We start from the raw sequence: 20,869 nt of genomic DNA on the forward strand, positions 1-20,869 counted from the left end.
TGAACGAAGCGTTCAGGTGCCAATATTTCTAATCTACCTATACTTTTTTTTTCTACCAGCAGGAAAGTAGTTCCTACATGGACCTTCTCAGAAAGAGGCCTGTAGATTATCTCAAAAAATCGGGTCATGATTTGTGGGAAAGACACTGGTTTTTAATTTTTCAAATCTATTTTTTGGTGCTTTGAGCACCACAAGCAGAGTGCTATTTAGTCCTGTTGGAGAGAAGGCAGACATCTCTAAGGCTGATATCTCCAAACCTGTGCAACTTAAAAAAAAAAAAAAGTACTTCTGTGTGTGTCCCCTCGATTGCACATTGCACCTTTAGCAGTAATTACTCTAGCAAGATCTTTCTGATACCCTCTGGACACAACCTTCAAAATATTTAACAAGTTGACATGAGAGTGCCTGAATGCACTGTCAGCTTTGGCCAGACCACATGATCAGAGGTGGAGCTGCAGTCTTAGCAGAACTTCAGTTCCTGCTCGGTATCCACCCTCCTGATGCAATTCAGTTCCTTTAAAGGTGTCCTGTGGAGTTTTCTTGTAAACAAACAATTTATATTTACAGCGAGTGTTTTTCAACTTTAAGTCTAACAAACATGTTGGGTCCATTTCCTTCAACATAAAACATTTGCAAAAACAGTTTGTGTTTAATGTTTTAAATCCTGCACTGTTTACATTCATGTTTACCACAGGGTACCTTTAAAGTTCTCCCACTTCTTCCCCATTTGCTCCTCTTCAAGGAGGACGACCAAGAGGGTGATACAGCTTAAAACCTTATTGGTAGCTAATCCATACTACACACCAAATCTAAGCAGATTTTAAATATGTAGTGTCTACATATGCATACTAAAAACTTTTTTGAGTGTGCTACTGATGGACACTATTCTCTCACAATACAATGCTCAAAGGAAAAAGAGGAGCTGCTCACAGCTGCAAAAATGAGCTGTGGATGGTAGTTAAACTTGTTGCCAAATGGAACTGGCACTTGCATTCTGAAGTTGCATGTTGATTGCCTTGGCTCTGCTCAGCGCACGTATTGCATAACTTTCTGTTAGTATAAAACAAGAGTATCAAGTCTTCTGAGTAGGATGAGATGTTTTATACCAACAGATTCAGTCAAAGGTGCTTGTTTGTGGCTTCAGAGAGCTGGACATGTATCCAAGGTATCCAGTCTGCCACAATCTTTTGATTAAACAGAGTTTTATGTTACGAACAAGTAAAAATGTTCCCAGGTAGTGCTGTGTCTTTGGTTTGTAAACTGCTCAGTCATTTAGCTGGGAGGCAGAGGATTCTGAGACTCTGGTTGTTCTGCACCATAAGTAACATTGCTGATTTTGTAGTGTTTCTTCTGAGGATGAGTTCCAGCAACATCTTTGAAAGGAAGTGAGGCAGCAAGTTTACAAATCTCCAGCTCTCCTCGTGACTTGTTTGTATTTGTGGAGATCTGAGGAGGGATGGAAGCTAATCTGATAACACACACCGTGACAACCACTCCTCGTCCTGCGAATGTAAGCTGCTGTGAAATAATTAGAAAAGAAACAAGAGGTCTGTGCTTTTAGATCTCTGAAAAGACTTGTGTTGCCTCGTCGTACCAAGAAGGAGGCTGCCTGCCTGTCTGCTCGTCCCTTTTCAACTCTGTGGCCGCTGCCTGCTGGCCTCAGCAGCAACGTGAGGTACAGTTGTGTCGGGAGTATGACAGTTCAGATCAACTGGTTAGTCCCCTGAGTCCTTACTGTCAGAGTGAGGAGTGTACTTCAGTCGAAATGTCCCTGCGAAACACAACAGAGAGATACAGTTGCTGGGTTTCAGCTTTGCAATACCCAAATACAAAGACAAACAGTGGTATGTCTTATTTGCCTAATGAAAAACAGCCTGTTGTTGGTTTTGGTTGAACCACATCCTGTGCCCCACTTACAAGATGTGCTGTTATCAATACAACTGTGGTGTGAAATCAGTGTTGTACCACAAAAAGAATAATATTAATTATAACTGTTATCATTGTCTGATAAAGGAGATAAATTCATTAGGCAATTAGGATCTGGGACCGTGACAGAAACCTCCTGACTTGCAGATCCCATTGTTACTGTAACCATGGTAATTAGGACATGATTTAGGAAAAAATCCATTACAGATTAGCAGTTTCTAATTCAATGCTCCTAAGATAGAATGAATTTTATACTGTACTGTACAAATGTCATGACTGCCCAAAATGTTTAATAAACTCTCCTAACTTTGGGTTAACTTCTTAAACTGTCCTAACTTTCACTTTTCCTCCACGTAGTGTTGACTGACTTGTTTAATCCAGTGGAGACCTGTCTTTGATCTTCTTTCAATTAAGAAATTCACTCCAGTTCTGATATAACTGATGCTATCACAGTATCTACATCTTCACGAGTCGCCATTGTTTGTTTGTTTGAGACGAGTCGCTTCCATGAATGCTTCTCTCTGTCGTCACACCTAAAACCACGCCTGTAGCTGCCAGTGGTCCCTCCTAGAACACTGATTGGCTGCACTACTTTCGGTGCAGACACAAACGGATAACTTGAAGCCTGGCGAGATGGATTCTCACGTGAATCCAGCTGCCTCACAAGGTGAACAGATCTTATGAACACCTCTAACTCTGGCTTGAAGTAGGCTAAAGGATCTGTTGTTGTTTCAAGTTCCAATGCATGTTTCAGTATGTTTCAATCAGAAAAACCAACAGTTACACATCTGTTTAGCTCAGTGAGATGAAAAAGCAATATTGCTTACTAGGTGACAGAAATAAAAGTTGCTAAGCGATGCTGGATTGAGAAACAGGATAGGATGAAGTAAGGGCAGATAGGATTCCTACAGTTAGTTAAGATTTGCTCATAGGAAGTTTCTTTAAGTGCCTGAAGTAGGGCTGAACAGTTATTTTAAATTTTACAGCAGATGCAATATTTGTTAAAGGTGAAATGTTTGTCAAAATAGCATTTTAAATGAAATACTGTGATGCTGCAGGGATGTCCTGGTCTGCACATCATATCCTACAGATTAGATACACGGCAGATACAAGAAAGCATCTTTGTTTGGTACAGATCCCTACAGAAATCACACCATAATCATCCGTTATCAATGAAAATGAGAATAATGATGTTGAAAAGATAATTTCCTACAATATTGCAAATCATATCGTCATTGCAATATCAGTCAAAATAGTCACAATTAGATATTTTTTTCAAAATCATTCTACCCTACCCTGAAGCAGCTGTAAAAATGAATAGAATACAGAAAATACGCAATCATGAATCTGTTTAAAACTCCCATGACAGAGATCATCATCAATTAGCATTTAAAGCACACATTAGAAAAATAAAAATAAAAGGATGAAAAGATAATTAAAATTGCCAATTCAAAATTACATACTAACAATTATATTTATTTACATCATTTAAAAAGTTTTTTAATTGTTTTTGGTTATTCCACTTCTTGTTTATGAGTATGCCTATCATTTTCCATTCATTTTAATTTTGGGATTGTCAAAATCAAAACTTGGGGCATCACTGTAGCTCAGTTAGTAGAGCGTGCGTCCCATGAACTGAGGCTGCGAAGCCTCTGCAGTGGTTTATCATTTTACTGATTGATTTTTACTGAATAAGCAATGAAAACGTCTATCTGAAAATAATTATAGTTCATGTGTTCACTCACCTTGTTGTGCTGAATCCATGGGCGGCTGTTTGCACTCTTCCGCTCTGTGTCCGTTGGCACCACAGTTATAACATGACAAGTTCCCTGCTACCCGTTTCTGGCCTCCATTTCCCACAATGCCATGGGGCTGGTAGAAGGCAAAGCCCTGCTGCTGGTCGTGTGACACGGGGCTGTGTCGGTAGAGAGGTGGTGGCACCATCATCGGGTAGGTGAAGGGTGAGGCTCCAGTGCCGGCAGCGCTGGACGAGGCTATCAGAGGGCTGAGGTGGAGCAGAGGACCCAGGGTGAAGAGGGAGGGGCCAGCCGAGAATGGCTGCAGGTAGCCGCCTGCTGCATATCCAGGCAACGCCCCGTAAGCGCCGCAGTTCCCCCGACAACCGCAGGAACTGCAAACACACACAGAGGGGGTGTGACCTGAACTTTGATCCAATGAAGAGGCAGAGGAGGGGGAAGGGGAGGGGCTGGATGTAGGTTGGGGCGGGTAGTAAGTATTGCCAGGCACTGCTGCCACAGGAACACTGCTTGCGGTTGCCATGGGAACAAAGCCACCACCACCACCACTGGAACCGCCAGACTGTGAGCCTGATTTTGTGGAGGGACAGGAGGAGGAGGAGGGGAAAGAAGAGAAGGAGGAGGAAGAGGAGGCAGGTGGGCAGGAGTAGTATCCAGATGGAGAAGGGGATGAAGAGGAGGAGAGGTGGAAGTGCAGAGGCGGGTGGGAAACGTGGTGGAGGCTGTTGGAGGTGGAGGTCAAAGCCGAACTGGTTTCCACCATCAGACCCACAGCACCTCCCGCCAGGCCGCGGCAAACCACCGAGTCCTGGAGGGCGGAGGAGCCGTCCATGTTGAGCCCCGGGAACAGGTTCTCCAGCCTCACCCCCACCCCCACACTGAGCCCCGCACTGAACCCTGCACCCCCTGCAGGCAGGCCAGAGCCCAGCGGCTTCGTCCTGTCCTCCGTGCACAGCGGAGGCGGCCTGGGCTTACGGGGGGAGGTCAGGATGCGTGCTGGGTTTGAGACTGGGGAGAGCAGGGTCTGGGGGTAACTGGGCTGCGGGTGGTAGGGAGACTGAGGGACGCCGAAGGAGCAGGAGGGAGGGAGAGGAGGAGCTGGGTCGGTTTGGACCGGTAAGACCTGCGCTGTGGGGCGGCTGGAGCCTGTGGGGCAGCTGGAGTTCAGGATGAAGAAGCAGGAGCGGTCCTTCTCGGGACCCCCTCCTGCTGCGTCTGCACCTGACACACCTGTGACACAGACACATGGGGGTGTGATGAAAGCTCATTTTGATGTGTGTGATTGAATATTAGACGGAGGAAAGCCACGATCAATAACAGTAGCTTTAAAAAAACATTAGACAATATCAAACAGAGAATTTTCAGCAGCTCTTTCTCAAAAACAGAAAGAACCTCACAATCAGAAGTTGTCTTCATTTAAAAAGAACACAATTTCCTCTCTAATTTGATACCAAACATCTCCTATTTGTAGCCTTTTACACCAAGTTTTTAGACTAAGCTTCCACATATTTATAAAAACACAAGTAGCACTAAAACTGCTGTAAATAGCTGTAATGAAATGAATCTCAGTCTGTCTAAAAGAAGAGAAAGTAACTTCAGGTCAATTTTATAACAAATATGATCTACAACATTCCATCTTGGGCGAGGAGAGCCAAGTAGGTCCCCCTGGTTTTTGGCAACTTGGGCAACAAAAAAAATAAAAATATCACTGCATTTATATGTGGAAAAGTCATGACCCCGTCAAGCCTCCCTACCTACTGACTATACGTCACACTTCACTCCAGACAACAGCGTCTGTCTCTAGCAGTGACAGCTGGATATATCGGTTCTGGTTATTGATGATCAATGTAACTACAACACAAATTATATACATTTTATTACACTAAGGGTGATTGTAAAATGACGGGCACTCCCGGGCAATTTTTACTCATGTATATTTTTTTATTTATATTATCAAAATCAACAGTGAAAGTATAGAGATTTCTGTTCAGCCCATGCTAATGTCAATTGAGAGTTGAGCATTTTCACTTGTTTTCTGTTCTATTTTCAGCACTAACACTCTGTGATGATTCAATTGTCCTGTGAGAAACTTACGCCTGTGAATGTCTCTGGTCCTGTCGAAGGTGGAGTCACAGCAGAGTGGTGTCCGCGGGGAGCAGGAAGAGCTGGAGTAGCCTGAGGACGAGCTGCTGTCTGTTGAGACAGGGTGATTATGTGGTACAGCGTCCACCTCCACCTGCAGCTCTCCTGAAATACATTTCAATACACCACGATTTTGGACTGTCACAATTGAGAGAGAGGTTACTTTCAAATGAAGTCAACTGGCAGTAAACTTATGTGTGAATAAAGTCAAAGGAGCAGAGACAGCCTGAGCTGAACCAGCTTTATTACCTGAAGTGGAGATGGCATGTGTTGAGGGTCCCATGTGACTGGAAGGCATCACCCTGGCGATGCCGCTACAGGACCGCTTCTCCATCTTCATCTCCCTGCTGGGGACACACAGACAGAGAGGTATGATGCATGTTGTGGTTCACTGCCTTCAATTTTACAGGCTAATTTTTAGCATAAGTTAAACCTCTCCTGTGGATTTAGTGAATCGTGGATTGTTTAAAAAGCTTTGTTTTTACACTTGACCAGAACAAAATAAGCCATAAATTCTAATGTCTCCATATAGTTATGTCAGATTCCTGTCCAGCTGAGAGGCAGCGTAGGTCCACCTGTCACCACAATGGGGAGACATTGTCCACTCAACATGTTCTTCAGCATCCCAACTTCTCCTCTACACACATCTGCAACTCCATCTCATGGAAAACCACTGCAGGAACTTTCCATTAATGTGCCTTGTTTAGGCACGCTCATACACAAACACACGTGTTGCCACCTGCCTAATGGAAACCTGTTGATACTGGGGATCAGAGATAAAGAGAGCAAGTTCACATGAGAGGAACCCAGAGGTGTGTGTGTGTGTGTGTGTGTGTGTGTGTGTGTGTGTGTGTGTGTGTGTGTGTGTGCCTGTGTGGGTGGATGTGTTTGCATGTGAGTCAGAGCGTGTAGATGCATCTGCTTGCACGTCCATGTTTTTTGTGTTTTTGCATGTGTTTGTGTTGGTTATCTCCTCATAAGTACATCTTATCTCTGAGGTTCACCTGAATCTGGTTAACCATTGATGCTGTTTGGACTGTTTCTGCTGAATATTTACTGTTGAAATCAGTAGCTGATCAGTCTCTCTGTTAATCATTAATAGGACAAAGCATCTGCTTACTTCACCATGCACTGCCACAAAGACTTGCACTGTAACGGCTCCTGAAATGAATGCTAAAAACCTTAGATGTTAGTTGCTTAGATGATAAGCACATTCAACAGATACTCTGTATGTACATTAACTTCCCACAATGTGAGGAGTTATTTTAATTGAAGCAACAGTATTACTTGCCAGCACATCAGTGCTGGACACACACTGAATTCAGCACCTCCAACATCTGGGAATTTTGTATTGGCAAAACTATTATGCAATCAGAAAACAAGTTCAAGCTGTAATTTATATTCTATTCAAGATTAGCAGACAGATTTGTACGTGTAAAATTGTTCAGAGCAATTTCAGAGTGATTTTTTTCCCACAGCTGTCCCACATTGTAGTTTTAACTGTTCAACAACCACTGTCTCAAATTTAAGCTCTTTTTAAACAACTCAACTTCATTGACTCACTCTGGTTTGTCATGGAAGTTCTTCTAGCTGCTTCCTTGCACTTATGTACATATATAAAATAAAAAAAAATGTAATGACCCTTGGGTGTTAGGCTACAAACAAAAGTTTTCATTATTCTTTTAGTTACTGGTATTATTGGAGTACTGTTTCTTGTTTATTTCTAACTGTTCATTGCAAACTTCAGTGTCATACACTTTAAGGGGCATTACTCGTGTGGCTGCAACCTCACATTTTTTTTAATTTAAAAATTTTAACAATTAAAATGATATAATATATATTACACGACACATAACCGTAATTATTTTATTTGTGCGGTTAAGTTTCACTGCTGTCCCAGAATTGTCCCAGACACTGTATCTTTGTCTCCTGAGGTGTTATTTTTTTTTTGTCCCCGGGACAACGGGGCATCTTTAATTTGGAGCACTGGTTCCTTCAGTTCATTTTAATGTTTTAATGTTGTTTTTTTCCTTTTATGTTTTTACTGAATTATCTAAAATGCTTTGAGTAGCCTTTGTGTATTAAATGTGCTACACAAATTAACTTGCCTTTGATGTAGCAGCCTCATCACCACTTTGGCCTGAAGGCTACTGATTTCTCCTGTTACTGGGCTGTGGCATCTACTTTTTTGAAGAAATTAAAGGAATAGTTTAATATTTTGGGAAATATGCTAATATGCTTTCTTGCTGAGAGTTACACAACAAATGGAGTTAAGATAGACATTAACATTTGGCCCTCAACAGAGTCAAGCTTGCTGTTTCCCCACTGTACCAGCTTCATTCTTAGCACACAGACAGGAAAGTGGTGTCAATCTTATCATCTAACTCTGCGCAAGAAAATAAATATTTCACTTAGTAATGTTCACTCCAAGTTTGACATTCTAGTTCTGAAAAATTATCAATGTCTGCATTGTGCTTTTTTCAATGAATAACTCATTGTGGATTATCCCTTATTAACTGCCCCTTAATTACCACATTATAACAAAACAATGTTATGTGTTGATATACCAATACAGCAAAAAATAAAATTAAATAACTTGTTTCTAAAGCTTTATAGCTGCATTGGACCACTTATGAATCACTCCTTTACACTGCCAACAGTTTTACATGTCAACCAAACTACTCAGTTAGAACTCAGCCAAAATGACAAAAAAATAAAATGAAATAAAAAATGCAGCATTAGTGATGTCTGCAGCTTACTCTACTGACTTTTGTAGCTCTAGTTGCGTCTTGAGTTTCTTCTTTGCTCCTTGGGTCAGGTCATACTTGTTCAGGTCTTCCTCTGTCAGCGCTAAAAACTGCAGGTAACACAAACAAACACATGTGAGACTAATAAGTGCGTATAAGAAAGTGTATTGCTTTATTTCTGACATGAATACAGCTTGACATATTAATTTTAGTGAATGACTGGAGGACAGAGTCTAAAGTTGACCCACCTCTTCCATGGTCAGCTGTTTGAAGACAGGGTAATACTTGTGGAGCCGAAGCCTGCGGAGCCAGTCCAGGATGCCGTTCTGCTCTGGAGTGTTGGGCTGAGGCTGGCACGCTGCCTGTGTATGGGACTGGGAACGGGACTGGGAGTGGGACTGGGAGTATGACAGGGACTGGGAATGTGAGTGGGACGTTGGCTGGGAATGGGACAGGTGTAGAGACTGAGGCTGTGCGCTGGGCTGGCTGCTGGTTTGCGGATGAAGGTGGTGCTGAGAGTGGGAGTGCTGCTGGGGCTGAGAGTACGAGTGCGACTGACTGTGTTGGGGGTGCGGCTGGGAGGAGGGGTCGCCTCCGACGGCCATGGAGCACTGGGTGGGCAAAGCCGGCACAGGGGGAGGGAGGGAGGACAGCTGGGGGGAGTGCTGGGGAGGGGGAATGGAGGGAGGAAGAGGAGGAGGAAGGGAGGAGAGGTGAGAAGGGCGAGTCAAGACAGAGCTGTGGGTGCTGACGACAGGCTGGACGCTGGCCACTCTGTACACGGCCCTGAGAACAGAAAGACGGTCTGAGGGGACACAAATGATGATGATGAAGAATGATAGAAGACAGAGACGGAAAAAATCTTACCTGTTGGTTCCTCTGTACTGAACCATACAGCCAAGATCTGAAGGACAGAGTAAAAAACAAAAAGACCTTCATCATCGTCATTATCATCACTACCAAACTGTTGAAACAACTCAAATAAATTTGAAGTGAACAAGTGAGGGACACCCACATGCTGCTCGTGTAAAAGACAGAGTGAGACACTGACATCTTCAGACCTTTCATTAACAAGATTGATTTGACTCAGTTTCAATGTGCAAAACATGCTAAACACTGCCTCATATCTCACATAGCACACAAGTTAAAAAACATTTGTATCAAATTATGTAATTCACAATGAGTTAATCAAAGCATCACACCATTATATGTTATATAATGGGCATTAGACTTTGTGTTGATTATATAAATAGACAATAGCAACTGGAAAAAAACACATTTTATCCATAAGTCAGTATTTGAAATGATGTAGATAAGGAATGCTTTTTGAAAACTTTGATTGTATTGATTATGTTGTATTACTGTAAATAACACATGAAGTTTAGAGTCAGACTACACTTCAGTAAATCCAGGGACAAATGATTATTATTACTGTGTTTTTTTTTCTAGTGTGTCCATTTACTGTTTCTATAATGTTAGAAGAGTTTTTTTTTTTTTTCAACTGAAAACACATTTATTTTCACTTTTTCCAAACTCTTCACTGAGCAAAGAGAAATTCAATGTGGACTAAACTGTGAATCACTTATCATTGCTTTCACACAAAATGCATTCTCACACATATGATCACATATTATGCAAGATACACTTTTCATGTTTTTTCATCACAAAATGTGTCCTCATCGTCTCTAAAGACCACCAAAATATGAGAAACTACCATCTTCTCTCTTTTTTGCTTGCTCCCCCTTTCAGAAAATTTGTGTTCCAAAACACCAGTCAGATTTGCCTCCCCTTATGATGTCACTAAGGGCTTAGCACAGTCTCTGGGACAGTGAATCACAGTGGGCAGTGCCTGCAGGGAGCTGACCAATCAGAGCAGACTGGACTTTTCTGGAGGGGAGACAGGAGCTACAACACTGTGTTTCAAACAGAGGGTCAATAAAGGAGCTGCAAAAATAGCCAGTATAAGAAAATAAATGTGTTTTATTGACACTAAAGTCTGTAGACCTATTCTATTGGAACCCCCAAATAAAAATACGAACCCCAAAATGAGCATTACGTCTCCTTTAAACTCTGTATAGTACACTCTATTTTTTTTGCACATGCAGTATTGTACAAGCAGTTACCTTGACATAGAAAGAAAAACAACACAACACAGTTACTGTAAATTAGACTGCAATTTGCTATATTTTTCTATATCTAAAAGGAAAAACTAATTGGGACATAGAACACAGAGTCTCTTTGATTACCTCTGAGAGACATGTGCCAAGTGAGAAAAAAGAAGAGGCTTGGTAGTTTTGTAATTACATAAGATGATGTGGCACTTTTAAACGTTGTTAAGAAAAGTGCTACGGGAATTTATGTTGCTAATCTCTAGACACTGTGGAAATTTAGAAAAAAATGATCTGCTTTATTAATCTATTTATTAAGAACTTGCAGACTTGGTCAGGTGTCATTTTGTTGATTGTCTGGAAACTGTTTTGTGTGTGTCTGAGGCTTGGATGGTATCAAGGTATTACAGTATACCAGGGTGTTTTCAATTTTCAATACCATCATTGTGAATAAAGTTATCTGAAATATAGAAGCTGCTGCTGAATGAAATTAATTTTTTACCTCATGGAAAACAAATAATTGATGGGTCATTTCTGCTCCATGTACCCATGCTTATTAATTAAATATGACTAAATATGGAATCATGAAAATATTGCCACATTTAACTTTTCATTCATATTTTGACATGAATGAATGACTCTATTTACTATGTATTCATTATTCTATGGTCCATAGGTACTTAAATTCCACAAGATTTGTCTAAGAATGCTAATTGCATATTAAAACCAAGCACTGTGAGCTAGATAATGACATATATGCTACAATGACTTCAATCACCAGCTTTTAATGACTTGTTTTTTCACACAAACACAGTCATATACCATATACCCCCGTGGAATATCAGGAAGGTATGGAGGTATGAAAAAATACTGCTCAAGCCTTGTGTGTCTGCTGTCTATTTATTGAGATAAAGCCATTAACTAGAGGAACGCTGCACTGACCCATGTGTTCAGTGCAATAAATGTAATGTCACAGCCTCACAGTCGCTTTTTAGGAATGGACTGTGATATATTGTGGTGGAGGGCAGAGCGCTTTGTGTTAGTGGAGGCAGATTACAGCAGAGTCAGACACATTCATATTAGCCTTGTTCCCTGGGGTCTCCTGTGAGTCTGCCGTGCACACACACACGCACAAACATACACACAGACACACACACATACACACACACAGAGGGAGGTAGAATCACATGCAAAAAGTACAAGCACACACAGATGCACTGACGGCTATAAATACTCTCCAGGATGAAGTCACACTCACAGAATCAAACACACACACACAAGCACTCACACACACACACGCGCTCCAACATGAGGTCACCACACTCCAGGCTTCCCAACACAAACATGCCACGCTGAATTCCCACACCAGACTAAAATAGACCCTGTCCGCTCCCTCCAACACCTCCGAAACACAAACTGAAAATCCTGCCTGCAGCCTCACCTCTCTCACCTCTTCACTACCACCAACCAGGACCTTCACTCACGGCCTTGTGCTTTTCACTACCTCTGTTTTCACGTCCTCCTTTCTCTCTAAAATCTTTTATCATGCCCTTCTTGCCCAGTCTCTCCTTGGCACCCTCATTCCCTGCATCTAAGAATAGAGATCTCCTGTTTTATATCCCTCTGAAAAGTCTTACTAGTTTTATAGACTCTGTTGCCACACACTCATGACATCTGCAGTTTAATCTCATCTGATGATTTCTGCTACACTTCATATCCTATTTCTCTACATTTTTTAATAAAAGAAAGAAACAGAAATGAAATAAAATCCTAATAAAAAAACAGAACATCACTGACAATGAGACACAATACAGACTTACTAGAGCTGGAGGTGAACGGGCAGGTCGGGGCTACAGGAGCTGTAGGAAGAGAGGAGGGTAACGGAGGGAGGGAGGCGGAACAGTTGGGTGAGAGAGGCCTGGTGGAGGTGAAGAACAGCTGGACACTGTGGTGCTGCAGGACATGGCAGGGCAGCGCTGTCAGACACCTGGGTGCAGGCAGAAAGACAGGACAGCAGGGAGACAGATGGGGAGTCAGACAGACGCAGGGGGGCATATAACATCAAATGGATTCAAAAACTACAAGAAGAGATGTTCAGAGGTTGGATTAAAAAAAAGACGCTACTGCTGCATCTTCACTGATTGACCCTGCTTTGCAACTAGCATGTAAGCAAAATGATGTTTGCAAGCTGCTGCTTCTGGGAAAAAGATAGAATTTACCAGATATACTTGGTATTTTGCAAATATGATGACACAAGTCAGAGAAATGTCAAAATGCACCAAAAAAAACACAGTGAGGAGGGAGACTGTAAGCAAGCATGCATAGAAATAAACGGTGCTGGTTTTAAATAATTCCAAAAATCTGCTTTACAAATGCTTTATACGAAACAGTAAATAAATACTTCATCTGTGGTGAGTGGCCAAATTCTCTGATAAGCCATCATTTCCTGAGAGAGTTCAATTAAATTCCCTTACATTCCTCAGCCGGAGCACACCTCACCATGTTAGGACAGAAACAAGTTTTAAAGGACAAAAAGAAACAGGACGGGTTATGGACTGACCTGGGGTCCAGCTCTATGGACTGAGGGAGGAATTTCTCCACTCCTTCATCAGGAAATACTTGTGATAGCTTAGGAAGAAAAGTTCAACAATTAAGACATGACATTATGCCACTCTCTGCCTTGTAATCGTGAGTCTTGAAGTTGCTGTGCTTTGCACACTACGACTGATCAAAGACAGGGGTCACTAACTACAAAATAAATTCACCTGAGGTGTCTTCTCTTCTCAAACTACATTTACTCACAAAAACATATTAGATTTTCAATACATTCAAGTACATTACTGTCGTGTTCATATCACCATATATATATACATTTGAACTACCAAACCAGAATCGGTCATTGCTGGAAGAGAGGGAAGAATAGTAGAATAAAAACAGTTTTGGTGAGTTTTATTTTCCTTCTTTCTGTTGAGTTTGAATGAAGTGTGTTTTACAATGAAGCAATTATGGTTATTGTAGCTCGGTAAGCGAGAGAAACTTGAATTTATAAAGTGTGAGTAACTAGAAAAAGTTAAGTGACTAGATGGAACAATTTCCTTTGACAAGGTCTGTGGATTATCTTGGAAAGAGACACTGGTTTTGTATTTTTCAAATTTCTTTATTTTTTCTCGCTTTGAGCGCCACAAGCCCAAAAAAGTCTAGTACAGGTAAGAGGAGACATATGTGTTTATCATTTAGGAGTTAACTGTCCTTTAAATTTAGAAACACAGGAAACAGTTAATTCATTTATTCATACATAATGAATGAATAGATGAATGAGTATAGCCTGAAACTATTATAATCAGTCAGGGAAAGTGTGTTTCAGTGGTGGTCCTGACCTGGGAAAGCAGCTCTGTCACTTCCTGCTGAGTTCTGACAACGGATGACACAAAACCATCTGACCAGCTGGCCTGGAGGGAAAGAGTAAGGATGAGGTGACGGGGTACAAAAACCAGGTGGAAGAGAGGGAGTAAAAACATGAAGAGATGAACAGAGAAAATTTGGAAAAGTGAGCATGAGGCATGTGTGTTGTTTTTTTCTGTGCGACTCACCTCGAACACATATTCACTGGTGTCTTCAGACTTGTGTGTCGCTCCTCTCAGTACCACCCTCTCAATCAGCGCTGAAAGGAGCACAGATCGTTTCACTGATGATTAACCACACTTTGAGACAGTTTCTTGAACACATCAGTCATTTAGAGTTGATTAGTCTAAATGGCCTGGAGGAGTTTAAACTTGGCCTACTCTCATCAGTAATAAATCATATGAGGACAAAACCAGAAGTAGTTTTAATCATGTGATCAGGTGTTACTACACCTGAGCATCAGCTGACTGCACAGTTTATGCTTTGTCTCGAGTCACCGCACAAAGTGCCTGTAGTGTCCAGTGTGTGTATGAGGTTGGCAGGATTGTTGACTATCCTCAGTGAGTCCATGTCGATTAATATTCCAGGTGCTCAGGTTTGATTCCTGTATTATGTTACTAAATAACTCTCCTTCAACGACGACATGCATTTTAATCACTACAAGATGTAGGACAGTTTTATTACTGAACGTGTCCTGTTCTGCAGAAAAACAATGTCTTTACCAGAGGTTTGAATTCACTGTATCACCCCAGACAAAGAGTCACGTCTGGTTATTGTGTCCATTAATAATGTCTTTTCTGATTTTTCAGGCAATGTATTGTATCACAATATGTCAATATAATACATGGACATGGATAAATGGATTTAACTATAGTGCCCCGTTTAAAAGCATTTAATCAATTAACCTAAAAAAACAATGCACTAGCATAATGATAACTGTAAGACTATTTGCCGTCCTCATCTAGTTATTGTCTTTTATCTCCCTACACATTCAAATACATTTTGTACAATGGCTTGACATGAGTATTTCTCAACACACAACCCAAATATAATAAATTCGACTGCCTCTAAGGATGATTGGATTTTTACTGATAGCCAACCTGCTGATATTTCCCAACTCATTTTGACATGTACTGATGCTGATACATATGCACTTTTTATTCCCCACCTAACTGAGGTGTTGAGAGTATCAAGTATCTCCTGTGGTGGAAATAATATATTATTATGCTTTTCAAAATCTATACATTCACAGTGAGAGAGCTACTGCTGACAGGTGAATTTTCCTGGCACCTTCATTCTTTCTTTTAGTTCTTCTGAAATTAGTCATATTGATCAGGATGACAGCTCTTAATATGGGCATTTACATTTATAATGTTAGGGAATGTGACTGACTCCACTTTGCATGACCGATGCTAAGCAATCTTTGTAAACAGCAACTTTGCTATCCGTTTCGGTCACTTCTAAAAACCTCCACACTGCAGACAAACTTCTGTTGTGTCTAATTGGTCTGTGATAGCAGCAGAATTGTTGGGCCAGTACTGATATTTAATTTTAAAGCCTTTATCGGAATATGATGCCGATATTATATCCACTTCCTTCAGCTCTCTCTCTGTAGCCTCAACTAATATTTACACCTTCATATTTTCTTGCTAATTCAATTCTACCCTTCTTACACATCTAGCTTCATCTTCAGCTACCAATGAGACAAATCTGTGAGATCTACGTGCTGCTTGTCTTGCTTTTCGATTTACCATGGAAGATTAGTCAGCTACCCACAGTACAATAAACCATTTGGTACTTATCAACACTTAGTGGCTCGGAGATGTCTGGCTCTGTACACTCACAGTCCAGCAGTAACCTGACTGAACAGTTTGTCCATCAGATGAGGCTAAAATCTTGGCAATAACTCTACTATGTACTGTATATATATGCACTCTAATTTTCCATCTGGACAGAAACTCTTCTGACTGCGCTGCCAAAGCCCTCCCCACAGCTGCTGCTGTACAACTCATTCAGGATGGTGCTTCCCGTCAGGGATTCAACCTGCCTAAATCTGTCTGGTGAAACCTGTAATCTGCCCACCGGCTGCCTGCCTGCAGCTATTTGTATCAAATTTAAAACACTGATGTTGGCTTTTAAAACTATTAACCTCTGAATAATCATCCAGCCCTCAATTCTGGCACTGACACTCCTGGTTCTGTAGTTCTGCAATGTCATTTACACTCCTGACAGGCCAAATTATCTCCCTCGCCACCATTACTTTCTTTCAGAGGCTGTAGCTGGCTCAGAAACTTAAAGAGTATAGATACTGGTATCATATGAAAGAAGAAAAAGCCACTCCAGTGTCACTGACCATATCAGGCTAGCTTGTTTGGAAGCTGGCTGTATAACTCTTCAAAATCAGGCTAAATTTTGAAGAGTGAAAAATTAGCATGGTGATTTTCATAGGCGTCCCTTCACATCTCACATCAAAATATCTGGAGGAAAGTGGATTCTATGGAAACCATGTGTCTCTGCTTTACAAATATGCCCACATTATACTAATCCCTTGTAGTTATGGATGCAGTTATTTGCATGTGGTATAAATGTGTAATTTTTGCCAATTCTATTTAAATATTTCTGCATACTGCATTCCCTAAACTGGATTGTAATTGCATTAATTATGTATGACTGAAACGCTGAGACTGTTGGGAATTCTATTCATGTTTGATGATCGTGGCCATAGTAGCTATTTCACTGTACTCACCATCCAATCACTGAAAAAAACAATTCTTTCAGATATCTCCAAATTGTCAAGTTTATGATACCAAATCACAGCATGAATTTTTCTATGGTGTTCCCCAAGGTCTTCTTAATCTTAATCTGGTGTTTTGAGGGAATTTTTGTGAACGTTTTTATAAATTTTTTCGAAACCAAATCTGTACTGAATGGCATCCACCCAAAAACAGCTGGAACAATTTATGAGACATGATAGAGCATGGGAATGACCATCACATATTTTCATTTTAATGTTCTAAGCCATTCAACACTACAATGTGACACAGTGCTGAGCTGCATCTTAAATTAATCTTTAGATTTCCAGATTTCAGATGATATACAGCACTTCTATGTGGCAGATACTGTTGCCCCCCTAAACATTACATTACATTACAAAAATAATTGTATGGTAGGGAGGGGTGGAGTGGAAAAGGTTACTAATGTGGATTTTCTTTTCAGTTACTCTTGGTCTCCTGTAAAAATACAGACTGGCCCTATTTTTTTTATACATAGCACTTGTTTACAATAAATATATGGATGCAAATCTGTCTGTAATCACACACGAGTGAAGACTGGATGTATTCATCTGTGCACACACATCTTGGATTGTTAGCCCATACAGTACGTCTACTTCCACGTCTGAATGCATGCCTCAGGTGCAGAGGCAGGTTGGGGCTGATCCACTGTCATTAGATCCATGTCATTAGATACAACCAGGTGAGATGAAGTGGTGGAAACGCTAAATAGATGTGTGTGTGTGTGTGTATGCAGAAGACCTGCAGGTATTGATTCAGACATATTAGAGTCCAACACTCTCTATTTAAATCCACATGAGGCATGCAGCAACAAGCAGCAGGGGAGGGGAAGACATGAGCGAAGGAGGAGATGAATTAGAAGGGGATAAAGGAGTAAAAGAGAGAGGAGGTGCTCCCACCACACACGCACACACACACGCACACACACACACACACCTCACCACCTTGCTGTGTGCTTGCTTGTTGGGCAGCAGCTGTGGAGGGCTCTAAATGCCTCCTGCCATTCACACTAATCTAGGCTGCCACACACACACATAGTGTATATGCATACACTTTTGAAGTCCAGGAGTGTGTATGCAGAACATGCTGATGACATGATCAAAAAAAGTTTCAGTGATCTCATAAAGAGATAATACTGCAAATTGAGAAAAAATCCCTCGTGTTGCCTCTGTGTCTTTGTTACTTCACAACTACAGTTAAATGTGTGCAAGAAAACACATTGTAAAACCAACACGAGGTGTGGCTCATTCTCCCTGGCCTGAGGTAACAAACACACAGGGAAAATGGTAGGGCATGGCATATAAACTTTATTGTGTGTGCCTGTGTGTGTGTGTACTTCTCAGCATTTGTGTTTTATGGGTTTCTACATGCTGAATACAACTGTGTGTGTGTGTTATGCTGCTGACAGCTATGTGGTGTGACCATGAGGTAGTGAGATAGTTGAGTATTGTGTTACAGACAGAGGCAGGGGGCCAAGACAATAACAGACCGGCCCGCGGAGGCTCACCCACCTAAAACCACATACTGTACGCCAGCTGGTCACTGAGTGATTGATTTCAGACTAAGGATAATAAGAGATATCGTCTGTGATCAAATTGTCTTATTAAAACCAATAATTTCAGTATGAGTGTGACCAAGACTTGAGAACGAGACATTTCTGTCAGCCTTGTCTTAATGTGTGTTTAATATTTGCCAAGTTAAGATTGTTGATCCATTAATTTTTAAAAGACCCAACAGTCCTGCGCTACATCCACCGAGGTGTTTTCACTTTAACTGATTGTGATGCACAATACCAGGACTCTGGGAGAGGCTCAGTGCAGTCATTTTTAATGTTAGAGCTTTTGGTACTATTTAAGGGCAATTTTACTTAACAGTAGTATGACACATTCAAATGCATCATTGTAAGGAACATTAGATAATTTAAACAAAGACACGACTATGTTCCACCAATCAGTTTTTCTATATTGACACCAAGTCCAATGACCACGTGTAATATGACAAGAATCGTCACCCACCACCCAACGCAGTTCTATAGAGCATTTCATCCTCTATTAGGTCAATGTTTTGATTTTAATGCACATTTATTGAACTATATCTAGGCCTGGGCATTTTTCCTAGCTGAAAATGAGGCTGAGGTAGAATCATCCAGACAATGTGCATGTGTACCGTGTGTTCACTTGGGTCAAGCACACATTTTTTATAAGCAAAATATTTTAGAGAAAGAAATGACAATTATCATGTTATTAAGCATATTTTAATAAAAAAAATAATCAAATATTTGATTTGATTCTGTGTTAAGATGTTAAGATTTTTAAAATCAAATCAGGCTGTGTATAAAGGGCCCTCTTTTTCTTTCTCTTAACCAAGCAACAGGCAGTAGACAGACAAAATTAGCAAACAGCTGGTGAAAAAAAAAAGAAAGTAAAAAATATTGCAGCTAAAGAGACAGATATTTTTCTGAGGAGTTGGTGAAGACCAAAACAGAGCTAAAGGGAGAATTAATATTGGATTTGCATTTAACATGTGGTCAGAACCACAACTCTAAGTAAGTGCTAATGTTGCTCCACTGTCTGTAAATACACTGATTGTTTGCTAATAAGTTATCTCTATGAAATTAATAAGTTGGTGTTAGTGTTAATTTGTCCCTTAGTGGCCAAAAAACATTAACAACAAAAAAAAATTTCTACTGGTATCTAGTCATGAGTTTTGGTTTTATTTTTCAGAGGTTTTAAGATAAACAAGTCTGAGATTTGCTCTGCCGCCTCAATGCACACGAGGTGAACTGACTGATTAAATTGAAAAATTCACATTTACACGTTGTGTAATTATTTTAATTTAATATGGGAATGTACTCAAAATCTTCTTCAATAAAGTTTTATCACATAATTGTTGATTCAGAGGGTTTGGTCATGGTTGCCTTGATGAATTACCCTGAAACTGAAGCCATGTGCATCCTTAAGTGATATATTACACTGCCGCTCTCGCTCTCTCGTTCTCACTCACTCACTCACTCACTCACTCACTCACTCACACACACACACACACAAGCCTTAGGGCAGCATTCTTTGCGCTTAGTTTTAGTGTTCAGATGTGCCAGCATGCCACATCTTGTTCAACTGGGCTTAACTGAGTGTATAGCATGACACACACACACACACACACACACACACACACACACACACACACACACACACACACACACACACACACACACACACACACACACACACACACACACGGCAATACACACAAATGGAAGGTGGGCATGAGGCCATACATATATACATACTGTACATACAGTGAGTGAGTCAAAGAGACACTGGGGTCAAGATAAGCACAGAATAGTAGACAATATTTCCCTAACAGAAGTCAATATGTCCTGTAAATAGTACATGATCATCAATAATCTTTCTTAATTATTAATCAGCTGTGAGTACAGCAACAACTTAGAAATGTAGTACAAATATACAAGCAAAAACTTTTGTATTGACTGCTCCAGTACACCGCTCACCTTTTCCTGCTTTCCCTTGGTGGGTCTTGGTTGGTGCTGCTGCATCCTGACCTTGCCCAGCAGGTAGAGGAGGAGGCAAATGAGGGGGTGGTGGTGGAGGAGGAGGAGGTGGAGGAGGAGGAGGAGGAGGAGGAGGAGGAGGAAGGTCTGGGTGAGGAGGGCTGAGCTCCTGGCTGACCGCTTGATCTCGTCGTCCCATGGTGATCCCTGAGCCCGGCCCGGAGACTGTGGCGGCCTCTCTGGTCTGGCTCTGCGGCGCAGGGGTGAGAGATCAACCAGCAAAGGAGAGGTTAACACCGCAGAGCAGAGGTCGTGGATAACTACATACAGCACAGGACAGCATTAACTCCTGAGCCTCAAGTACAGCTCTTTACAACACTGGAGCTTGTTCAGTACAATAACAAGAGGGTATGCCTGTACTTGCAGAGGGGTCAGCTGCAAAAAGGGAAATCGTGAATTCTGCATTTGCTCCTCATGCATGGTC

The 20,869-nt window shown here is 41.2% G+C and overlaps 1 protein-coding gene across 3 annotated transcripts in view; it reads right to left on the reverse strand.

Moving 5' to 3' along the window:
• Window positions 1-1,515: 1,515 nt before the first annotated feature.
• zcchc14 (zinc finger, CCHC domain containing 14) overlaps window positions 1,516-20,869 on the reverse strand; it is a 30,165-nt gene continuing 10,811 nt past the window's right edge. Inside the window, exons 3-14 of one of the 3 annotated variants that reach the window (XM_084733813.1) lie at window positions 20,386-20,635; window positions 14,271-14,341; window positions 14,058-14,129; window positions 13,241-13,308; window positions 12,501-12,667; window positions 9,440-9,476; window positions 8,821-9,358; window positions 8,585-8,682; window positions 6,075-6,172; window positions 5,778-5,930; window positions 3,672-4,913; window positions 1,516-1,771 (exon numbers count right to left, since the gene is read on the reverse strand). In XM_084733813.1, coding sequence (XP_084589939.1) covers window positions 1,716-1,771; window positions 3,672-4,913; window positions 5,778-5,930; window positions 6,075-6,172; window positions 8,585-8,682; window positions 8,821-9,358; window positions 9,440-9,476; window positions 12,501-12,667; window positions 13,241-13,308; window positions 14,058-14,129; window positions 14,271-14,341; window positions 20,386-20,635 — 2,850 coding nt within the window. In that variant the 3' untranslated portion in view covers window positions 1,516-1,715. The remainder of the gene's footprint in view (window positions 1,772-3,671; window positions 4,914-5,777; window positions 5,931-6,074; window positions 6,173-8,584; window positions 8,683-8,820; window positions 9,359-9,439; window positions 9,477-12,500; window positions 12,668-13,240; window positions 13,309-14,057; window positions 14,130-14,270; window positions 14,342-20,385; window positions 20,636-20,869) is intronic. The other 2 variants (XM_084733815.1, XM_084733814.1) reach the window with 2 other exon arrangements.

Source organism: Lutjanus erythropterus, chromosome 13 (genome assembly GCF_056507025.1).
Source record: "Lutjanus erythropterus isolate fLutEry1 chromosome 13, fLutEry1.hap2, whole genome shotgun sequence".
In the NCBI taxonomy this organism is placed as follows: Eukaryota; Metazoa; Chordata; class Actinopteri; order Lutjaniformes; family Lutjanidae; genus Lutjanus; species Lutjanus erythropterus.